Source organism: Eulemur rufifrons, chromosome 21 (genome assembly GCF_041146395.1).
Source record: "Eulemur rufifrons isolate Redbay chromosome 21, OSU_ERuf_1, whole genome shotgun sequence".
In the NCBI taxonomy this organism is placed as follows: domain Eukaryota; kingdom Metazoa; phylum Chordata; class Mammalia; order Primates; family Lemuridae; genus Eulemur; species Eulemur rufifrons.
In genome coordinates, this window is record NC_091003.1 from 11,694,394 (window position 1) to 11,705,578 (window position 11,185).

An 11,185-nucleotide genomic window follows, 5' to 3' on the forward strand; every position below is an offset into this window, starting at 1 on the left:
GTTGTTTGCTTAGGATTCTTTTTAGCCCTGGTAGCTTTCTGTTCCTTTGAACGTAAGTGTTTGAACCTGGCGACAGCTGGAATTGGCTTTGGCCGTGAGCGTAACGATGACCGCCGGCTGCAGCGGTGGCCTTGCCTCGCCCGCTCCCCCTCTCGGGACGCCCCCTCGGTATCAGGGAGAGCGCAGAGCAGGCAGGAGGAGGAGCCGGAGGGAGGCCGGCGGCCCTCCCGGTAACCTAGCGACCGGCGCCTTAGCAACGCAGAGGGGGCGGGACCGAAGGAGGAAGTCGGAAGCGGGCGGCCAAGTCTCGCGAGAGTTGCTTTTGCGCGCGAACTCTAAGTGTGAGGGTCTGGGGGTCAGGTCGCCGCTGCGACGACCACAGCGGACCCGGTTACCTTCGTCTCCGCGCGATGGAGACCTCAGCGCTCAAGCAGCAGCCTGCAGCCGCCAAGATCAGGAACCTGCCCTGGTAGGAGGCCCGGCGGCCGCGCGCGGAGGCTGTGGACCGAGCGGGCAGCTGGCAGGACCCCAGCCCCATCTCGCCCTGTCGCCCTCAGCACCTGCGGCCTGGGCCGAGCCACAGAGGTTTTCCCCGACACCCCCCAGCTCCCCAGCCCCCTGGACTTTTGCCAGTTCTCACCCATTCCCCCCATTCCGTTTTCGGAAAAAGAAAGCGGCTTTTGTACCTGGGTGGCAGCACGGTGGTTCGATCCCGCATCTTCTGACATCCTGTATTGGCTTCCATGCCAAAATGTCCTTTTCCCTCTCGCCAGAATCTTCGATGCAAATAATAGCGCTCCCTGGTTAACTTTCATTGAATGGCTTCTGTTAGATTAGTAGACACCATGTTAGATGTTTGATCCTTACTAACTCTAAGAGACAGGCACTGTGCTATTATTTGAATTTTACACATGAGGAAACTGCATCTTAGGAAGGTTAAATGACTTGCCTAAGGTCCAAGACTAGAAAATAGGCTTGGATCTTGGATTTGAACCCTGGTAGTATGAATTCAGAGCTTGTACTTTGAACCATCCTACTTCAAACATCACTATGTCCTAGTGATGCTTTAAAGACTGATGAGATTTGGCTTGATTTAGAACAACTCCAAGTTGTTCTTGTCTAATAGCGAGCTCAGTTTGTTTTTATTGTGATTAAAAAAAAACACATAAGATTTACAGTTATAACCATTTTAAAGTGTACAATTCAGTGGCATTAAGTACATTCAGAATTTTGGCAATCATCCCACTGTTTAGTTCTAAAATTTCATCACCCCACATGGAAACGCCATACCCTCTGACAGTCACTCCCATTCTCCCCTCCCCCAGCTCCTGGCAACCACCTTCCTCTTTTAATTAGCATATGAAAGGATTCTTTTGCATGTAACAAAATATTCTCTCATTTTTATATATTGTAATATTTAATACATGCTAAATTGTATTTCAGGGTTGAGAAATACCGGCCGCAGACACTAAACGATCTCATTTCTCATCAGGACATTCTGAGTACCAGTGAGTGTCCATGTGTCAGTTGTTCTTATCCCAGTGGAAGGACCTGTGTCAATTTCTTGGTGCTGTTGTCTCTGCTGAGTGATAACTTTGAAGAATCTGCTTGGGCTTTATAGAATGTGGCTTTAAGATTTTTCATTCCTTTTCTTCAGGTAGTTACAGTCTAGTGGGTAAGTCATAAACATGAGCATAAAAATAGCATTACAGAGAAGTGTTTAAGTTCACAGATGTCACCAGCACCCCAAAAGGTGCCCGTGACACAGGCAGCACTCAATAAATATGTGTTGACTGGGGCACAATGGAATGAATCCCACTTGTACTAGGAACACAGAGACCAGGCATCTACCTCAAGCTACATCTGCCTCTGATTTGGACGTTGAAGTGGGTTGAAGTGGGTTCATCGGGGGCGGTGAATGAGGCAGCTCCCACAGACTGATGGTGTCCCTCTTCCTTCCCCATCCTCAGTTCAGAAATTCATCAGTGAAGACCGACTGCCACACCTGCTTCTCTATGGTCCTCCAGGGACAGGAAAGACATCCACCATCCTAGCCTGTGCTAAACAGCTGTACAAAGATAAGGAATTTGGCTCCATGGTCTTAGAGGTAAACAGGGTTGTTCTTACTCTGCCAACAACTGAGGACTCCAGTCTCTCGACTTCGGTTCTGCGAGTTTTATTTTACTTTAAAAATAAGGTGCCCCACTGGTAGTCGGGCACCTTAAATTTGAAATAAGATATTTCAATTCACTTTTTTCTGTAATGGTCCTTCTGGTCTGGATTGGCATTTGTCAGCTAGAGGGCAGTTGTAGGGCTAGATGTTTTTCTTTGCCGTTACTGACTTTTAGCCAAACCCTGCTCTGTGGTCACTCAGTTACTGCCTGTCTGCTGCGTACCCCTCCAGGTCCCTTCTCCATGTTTCTCCCCCTCTTTTTGCCCAAAGCCTGGGCTCTATTGACTACAACTTCCTTTGCCCTCTGGCTCCTGGTTGGGTTTGTCCACTGGGGGCCCTGGCAGCCGTGGGGGAAGGAAGTGAATGGTGGCCCCACCTGCCTCAAGGGGGTTAACCTGGCTGAGCACTCTCACGGGTGGTACAGCCCCCTCCAGGTGCCTCCAGCCACTCTCTCCAACCCCTTCAGGCTCAGGGGTGATAACGGGCATCGCACAGCCCTGTGGTTTCCCCACCAACACCTTTTAAAATATCTCTTTGTTTCATTCTCTTCAAATTACTGCATTTGAGTATGCCATGGGTGCACTGCTTGGACCTTAACTGATTTATTACAAAAATCTAAATATTGTCTATTGCAAGAAAAATGTTGAACTTTCGTTTTAGATATGGGGCTTTGAACTGTGTTGCTACTAATGTCCTTACTTCAGTGTATTAAAAACTTGGTAACCTCTGGGTTGTGGTAGCTAAAATTGGCATCATCTTGCTTTATGCCAGAAGTGCCGTTCAGTGTGATCAGACCAATTAATTATTTCTCCAACTTATGTTAAAGTGAGTGTCCTCCAAGAATGGGGGCAAAATAGCCATTTGCGTTTCGTAACGTAATGATTTAGTGAGTTTTGAGTGCAGCTGTGATTTGTTGTTTATGATCCCTCGGCCATCATTAGACCTAGGGAGCTAGTTTGCTGAGCTGAATTGATGAAAAGATACATCAAAACCAACAATTCATAGATAGCTCCGCAACACGTTTTTTCTTTTGACTTCTTTCTTCCACATTTAGCTGAATGCTTCAGATGACCGAGGAATAGACATCGTCCGGGGACCAATCCTGAGCTTTGCGAGCACAAGGACAATATTTAAGTAAGAATTATTTGTATAATCTTCTCCCTAGAGATTTTGATCAATGAGGTGGCATAGATTAATTTTTTAAATCTTCCTCTTTGCCAGTTTATAAAGGTAAAAAAAAAATGACTTTGTCAAAAGCAGCTACAGAAAAGCAAGAAAGTACAGAGCTGGTGGTAAGAAATGTTATCATGCAAATATTAAAATAAAATATTATCTGCACCTGTACCAGAAAGTTCTTTAGGGAAGCATTAACTTCCTTTTATTAGTTAACTGAGGACTGATTAAATTACCCTAACTAAGACTGGATGAACTAGTTTGAATTTAAACAGAAATAAGTTGAAATGGGGAAGGATAAGTAGGATGGTGCCTGAAAGAAAAAGAAAAGGGGAAAAGACTTAGGCCGGAGTAAAGGAACTAGGAAAAGCAGACAGAGTAATCGGGTACTTTGTGGAAGAAAGATGAAGGCGCCAGAGGATATAACATAAAGCAATACAGAGGTTAGACCTCAGTTCCTGTTAAGGGTTGAAGGAGCGATGGGACATTTCCTTTCTGTGTGACCCAAGATGTCTGTCTTGGTCAGCGTTTTAGGAGAAATGGCCTTTCTGAGACAGGGCCTGATGGCACAAATGCGAAGAAGTGGGTTTGGGCCCAGATGTTGAAGTGAGATTAAAGAAATCTTCAGACGGTGTTGTTTATTTTTCTAGGAAAGGCTTTAAACTGGTGATCTTGGATGAAGCTGATGCCATGACTCAGGACGCCCAGAATGCCTTGAGAAGAGGTAGGCAGAGCTGCTGTGCACAGCGTGTGGGCTGACAAGTGCCTTGGAAGGAGTTAGGAGCTCTGCGTGTGAGATGCGGTGTGGTTTGTTTTCTGTTTATCTTCTGGCCCAGAGAAACCTCTGTATCCCCTTCTCTATTCATTGCATGTATGATCCAGACAAGATACCTCTGTAGTGGGGTCTCCCCCTTTCAGCAGCTTAAGGACACAAGCCCTGTTGGGACTTGTGGGTATGACCAATCACTGGTGTTTCATCCTCTTCTGCCACTGAGTTGAATTCCAGGGTTGGAATGGAAGGGTATGGGGCATCTTTCATTTTTAAACTGTTAGATAGTCCTTTTTGCTGTTGATACCCTTACATACAAAATTGCCAGGAAAAGAATATCTTAAGTTTAGTTACACTCAGAAAGGTGACATTACTTGACTGCTTGCCACGTGCCATTTGGCAGGGACAGGAGAGTATCCTGTGATTTGTCTGTCCTAAGGTGGCTAGTGCAGTTCATTTCTTGTAAAGGACACTTAAAATCTCCCTCTTTAAGACTCTGAGTGAATCAGCTATGAGAGAAGAATGATCTTTAGGAGTTTGGGGGGCAGGAGAGGATTGCAGCACATGTTTAAGAAGAGGAGGAGGAGGAGGAGGAGGACAGTTAGAATATCTTTCGGTCCAAGGAGCTTTGGCAGCCTTTCTTCAGCATCTTGTTCTGCATACAGTGACTGTCACTCTGGGCAGATCCCATGGGAGAACACTGGGAACCTGCGGGGTGAAATTGGTGCCGTAAGCATCTCTCAGTTTGGGTTACTGCTCCCTTGAGTGCTCTAGGTCTTCCGGGCAACGTCCACCGGGAAGTCTGCAAAAAGCCATCCTCTCCCTGCCTGTAGAAGGTGAAGCGTCACCAACCTGCCAAATATAATTTCATATAAAAGGACAGGAATAGGTCTCTTATCTTTATGGGATGAGGTGGCAAAAGTGCCAGAATCATAGCAAATCGTAAGAGAGGAAGCGTTTTGTAAAATCCCACGGAGGCATGTTCATCAGCTTTTGAAAGGGGAATGGCTGGACTGATCCCAGACACGCCGGTGCACTCTCGGTGCAGGCAGCGTCCGTCCCCACTTGTTTGCATTCTTGAATCTTCTCCTGCACCCTCCAAATGACCATAGAAAAGGTTGGGCTCCTTGGTCCTGTGAAGAATCAGAATGGACTTTGATCCAAGGTGATTTCATTTTCCCTCACCAGTGATTGAGAAATTTACTGAAAATACCAGATTTTGCCTCATCTGTAACTATCTGTCAAAGATCATCCCTGCCTTGCAGTCTCGGTGTACGAGGTTCCGATTTGGTCCCCTGACTCCAGAACTCATGGTTCCCCGCCTGGAACACGTCGTAGAAGAAGAGAAGTGAGTATACTGAGGGCCTTTGGGGATTGAGCGTAGTGTTAAGTAGGGCTCTGGGATGACTGGCTGCTTTGTATTCAAAGGAGGTGACACTGGTAACCAGCTTAGCAGAGTGCCCAGCGCAGGCTGAGCACTGGGGACTGTTCACTGCTGTCATTTTCTCTGGTATTTCATGGCCATTCCTTCTTATAAAAGTCATTTGGTTCTTGATTTTTCTTGATTCCGTCCTCCTCCCCTGGAAGCTGTCCCATTTCCTCCTACTCTCTTTGTCATTGGAAACTGTAGGCTGCCGAGTCCCTTCTGCGAGGATGCTTCTAGCCTTTTTTGACTACAGGGAAGGTTCCGAGACATTCCAGTCTGTGTGATCAGATGGCAAGCAAGCAGCCGACCCAAGTGGCTGCTTATTTTAGAGGAGGAGTTTCGGCTCTGTGGTCAGGGATCATGCCGGGCCTCTTTCCTCACCAGAGCACATAGTTCAAAGCCAGTCACCCAATGTAAGAATGCCTGGTCCTAAATACGGGCCATTCTAGTTGTGAGTGGGCTGTCACTACTAATGTGAAGCCTATGTCCCTAAAAACCAGAGTGAATTCTACATCATATGGATTAGGAAAGTATTAAGTCTGTTCTTGTTTTTTTCTTTCATTCTTTTAAAGCCTTAATCATTCCAGGCCGTCTTGTTCCCCCTGGTGAATGCCTGTGTTCTCAGGGGCCTCACAGATCCCTTTTGCCTGTTTCTTTTCAGAGTCGATATAAGTGAAGATGGGATGAAAGCGCTTGTAACTCTCTCCAGCGGAGATATGCGCAGGGCTCTGAACATTTTGCAGGTATGGTCCTACTCATAGCAAATCTCAAGGCATTGCTTCACCAGAGTTTTTTAAGGAAAGGCATAAGCAACAGCACAACCAATCTGTAAATTCAGAAATCTAGAACCGGTAAGACCTTGCTCTCCTACTGTGCTGGATGTCCCAACCCCTACTTTGTATTTTGATTAATTGAAAGAATCATTTGTTGCAAACAAAGCAAAGGCAGGGAAGGATTCTGCACTGTAATAGCCGACAAGCTGCGGCATCCGCTGATGAGGCCAACGCTTCCCAGTGTGGGAAGTTTGGGGTCTGTGCCCTGTGCCCGTGTAACATTGCTGCCCACCTGCGTTGCTGCCTCCCAAGTTCTTCTTGGCTCCCTGCAGCTTGGCAGTTGCTGTGACAGCCACTGTCATCTCCCCCTCTGTTTGCACAGAGCACCAATATGGCCTTTGGGAAGGTGACAGAGGAGACTGTCTACACCTGCACGGGGCACCCACTCAAGTCAGACATCGCCAACATTCTGGACTGGATGTTGAATCAAGACTTCACCACGGCCTACAGAAGTATCCTTTGTGGGACCTCCCGGCACGTTAAGTGTCGAAGGCCTCAACATGGCCCCAGGAGCTTGGGCTGCAGCCAGCACCCATACCTTGCTGACAAAGCACTGGCTGCATGTGACTCTGGTCAGCTTGTCGGGGGAGCGAGGTGTCTGTAGGTGGAGTGGGTACCTGTCGTTAACACCCCAGAGTCTTCCTGGGAATGCATTCGGCTCTGTTCTCTAGTAGGAGATACAACTTTACCTTTCAGAAAGCCCTTATTGAAGATGAAGCATAAGAAAAATAAAGAACTGGGATCCAACACGTGCAGCTTCAAACTGAAAGAGAAACAGCTGTGTTGGGATTAAAAGCCCTACTTTAAAAAGTCGCTTGCCAGGGTTTGGATTCAAAATTCTCTGCAGTCTGTTTGTTCTGGAACTTGTTCCCTTTGCCTTAACTGCTCCTCTCTAGATATTATGGAGTTGAAAACTCTGAAGGGGCTGGCACTGCACGATATCCTGACCGAGATACACTTGTTTGTGCACAGAGGTGATTACATCACACCCTAGCGGAGAAGCTGTGGAGGGGCTGCCTGCCCTGGGGTTAAGGATGGTTAGAGAGGGAACACGAGGCTTCGTTCCTGAAGCAAAGAAACAGTAAACAGTAATGAAGTATAAATCAGAGCCCTTACATTTAGCAGTTCTGTCTTGCTGCTCTTCAAATTGTAATCTCTGGAACTGCTGGGGAGTAGAAAGAAACTCCTGAAGGCTAACTTTCTTTCCTCCAGGGGTCTGTTTGTATTTTGTAGCCGTAAGTATATTTTAATTCATATTTCTAAAAAAATATTTTCCTCAAAAGGAAAGAGGGATAAGGTAAATCTTCATATAAACCAGCACAGTCTTAAGGAAACCATCTTAAGTTCCACAGTTAACTGTACCTTCTATACAGAGAATTGATTCTCAACCTTGTAGCAGATAGGAATCACCCCAGACTCGGTAAGTCTCCTCTGCTCTCGGGGGAGAACCAGGCATCAGTATTGGGTCAAGCTCCCCAAGTGACTCGATCCACAGGCCTTTGGGGAAGCTCTCCCTCCGCAGCAGCCAGCGGCAGACCAAGAGGCTTAACTGGGTCCACGAACGTTGGTTCTGCCTGTGCCTTTGCAGGCCTCTTCCTGGGTGGCCCGTGTGTAAACCTCTGTCCAAGAAATGGTCAGCTCAAGCCCAGCTATATAAAGAATTACAAACTAGAGTGGGTAGAAAGTGCAAAACCTATGCCATTTTTACTATCTTAGAGGTGTGGATTCTAGTGATCAGTCTGAGGCCTCGGGAGAACATCAGTGTTTTGTATTTGATGTTGAAACTCATACTTGTCCTGTGTGGTTTTTTGTGTTTTGGTAGAAAGGGGTGACAGACCTTACTCATTTGATTTTATTTTTCCCTCAGTTGACTTTCCATCTTCAGTTCGAATACACTTATTGACCAAAATGGCAGACATTGAGTGAGTATATATTTTCCTAATTTTCTTTTCCTTTTTTTTCCTGTTGTTGAGTTCACTGTTTCTGCTTGCTTGGTTTCAGCTTTTTTGTCTAAATCATTTACCTGTGGTATAATCTAGTCTTCGGTGATACTGGAAGGTGGGGAAGGGTATCGAGTTGCTTATTTAAAGCACACGGGGATAAACACAAAGGACAGGTGCAGATCAGTTACACATTTGAGGTGAAGGCCTCTCCCTAGACTGTGAGGGCTTGGCCCACATTGATTGTGAAAATGCCCGTGTTAATTGGGAGGCCTGCTTCAGTTCTGACTTCTAGACTGGTGTGGGGATGACCGGCCACCCAGCTGGTACTAAGGCATTTTGGCATAATAAAGTATACTGGGGGGAGAAGTAAACACAAACTCAATTTTCCACTTAGCCTGGTTCCGTAAACACTGTCATTAGCCCCCATTGAAGCTGGCAGCTATCATTTAAGTAGACACACAGAGCGCTGGGTTCAAAGTAGACGTCAGCGTAGGCCAACTCTAATTTGCCAGCACTGGCTTTCACGTGCACAGATTGGGTCAGTTCTTATCACTGTTGCAAATATGATTTGGCTTCTGGTGGCTGGGCACTTAAAAGGTGGCAAGATGAACTGTCAGTGTCCTGCTCTACTGACTAGACCACAGATATGTCAGCCAAACTGCCCAGTCAAATGTCTTAGCTGCAAGGCAGGAAATCTCCATTTTAATTCCCTCTTAATGTATTTTGTGGATGAAATAATCCTTACTTACATAAATTGTGTCTTTCTATACCATTAGGACAAAGTTAAGTTTAGAACACTAGTAGTAATAACTAACAATTTGTAAAATTTAATTTGTCCTCACCAGTTTGAAACATCAAATTTAGAATCAACCTTTAGGGCAGAGAAGAAAATGTTAGGACACATGCCAGATTGTTGCTGTCCAGGATAAATTTGTTTGGTCAATTCCTATCCCTCTCCTTCAGTGGATTTTAAGACCTTGATCTCCCTTCTTTTACGCAAAGGCAGCCGGCCATGATAGTGTTTTTTCTTACCTTATGCTTGATTTCTTTTAGATACAGACTTTCTGTTGGCACCAATGAGAAGATCCAGCTGAGTTCCCTCATTGCTGCTTTTCAAGTCACCAGAGACCTGATTGTCACAGACGCCTAGATGCTCCAAAGCCCACTGGCCACAATTTCCAGACAGTTACCGGTTGGACTGTTGCCCAGAGCATGGGACAGAACCATGGTCACCCCAAGTCTTAGAAAGCTCTGTTCCGGTTCCTGGTGTGGGTGGGCAGATGTTAAAAAGTACCATTTTGTGGCCATTTGGGGCAGGGGTAGGTAAAACAATTTTAATGTATAATTATTATATCTTAGTGTACTGCCCATCTTTTTTTTTTTTTTTTTTGGAGATGGGGTCTTGCTGTCACCCCAGCTAGAGTGCAGTGCCATGATCATAGCTCACTGCAGCCTCAAACTCCTGGGCTCAAGAGATCCTCCTGCCTCAGCCTCCCGAGTAGCTGGGACTACTGGTATATACTACCATGCCTGGCTAATATTTTTGCTTTTTGTGGAAACAAGGTTTTGCTCTGTTGCTCGGGCTGGTCTCAAACTCCTGGCATCAAGTGATCCTCCATGCCTCAGCCTCCCAAAGTGCCATTACAAGTGTGAGCCACCACGTCCAATCCATCTGTCTTTTATGGGGAAAAAAATAATCTTTTTTTCAGCCATAAGGCTTTTACCCTTCAGTTGCTTAGATGACAGAGAACTGGCCTACCGTATTTGGTCTGGAACATAAGGCCTTCCGATCTAATTTGGTCCAAGTGTCTTCCAACTCAAGGTAAACAACACCTCCAAAATTAAGTTTATGAATCTAATCTTTGGCACTGTCTCTGTGTCTACTTTAAATAGGCATTAATGGATTTCTGGCCAAAATTATTATGCTCTTATAAAATGGACTGAATTCTCCTACTTTAAAAACTGGTCTTTATTTCCTCTCTTGAAGTAGAACAGTTACCAGCAGGTTCCAAGTAGGAAAAAACTTTAATTTCAAATATAATAGAGAGCTAGCTTTCAATTATGCCATCGGGGGCCAAAGGTTGTATAGCACGTACTTGGTTAACGCAGGGACGGCATGCGAGAATAAGTCTGACTCTAAATCTAGAACTGCTGAAAGGCCTGGGACTTCTGTACACATGTAACATTTATTCCTCAGCAATTATGCTGCATCGATGTTCTTTACAATGAAAATAAAGCAGCCTGCTTACTGGCTGTGTTACAAGTGACTCTTCTTCCCTTAGCCAGTTATAAAGATGCTGACTTGTCCAACATCCATTTATATTAAAACCTTCTGTCTCTAATATCACAGAATAAACTTTCTTTAGAGACTGTTCTTTATAAAGGTGTCAAATTCTTAAACTGTCGAAAGGGAGAAGTTAGTTATTTCCTTTATTTCTGGAGGACTTGTTACCCAAGGACATCAGCAAAGTTTAAATCTAATGGCCAAGCAGGGCCTCAATCCATCCAGAGCCTCTCATACTCCACTGTGTGTGATATTTCAAGATAATCATGAAATTTAAAAGTTTCATTTAAATTTAAATCCATTCCCAGCTCTTCAGTTGTACTACTTGTTTTAAAAGGGGATTTTTTTCTTCTTAATGGAAAAAATGAAACAGAGCGCCAAAAGGTTTTAACTGGTTTTTTTTCCTTCAATGAAAGCCTCTCATTTTGAAAAGATGTTTTTCTTCAAGCAACAAAGGTGGTAGAGGAAATTCCTTGACTTTCTCAACAAGTCATATAACATTTCACTGGCCTCCATAAAGCACCAATTAAGAAAGCTAAAGAATAAGATGTTGCATTTCTTTTAAAATAATTTAAAATATATTA

At 45.0% G+C, this 11,185-nt stretch overlaps 1 protein-coding gene across 1 annotated transcript; it reads left to right on the forward strand.

Annotated features, from left to right (window-relative positions):
• The first annotated feature begins 334 nt into the window (after window positions 1-334).
• RFC5 (replication factor C subunit 5) lies at window positions 335-11,076 on the forward strand. Its single transcript, XM_069497530.1, has 11 exons — window positions 335-469; window positions 1,444-1,508; window positions 1,971-2,107; window positions 3,228-3,307; window positions 3,997-4,070; window positions 5,304-5,463; window positions 6,203-6,284; window positions 6,697-6,826; window positions 7,271-7,348; window positions 8,242-8,296; window positions 9,371-11,076. Exons 1-11 carry the CDS (start codon window positions 411-413, stop codon window positions 9,465-9,467), a joined length of 1,017 nt encoding a protein of 338 aa, XP_069353631.1. The 5' UTR covers window positions 335-410; the 3' UTR covers window positions 9,468-11,076.
• Window positions 11,077-11,185: the final 109 nt, after the last annotated feature.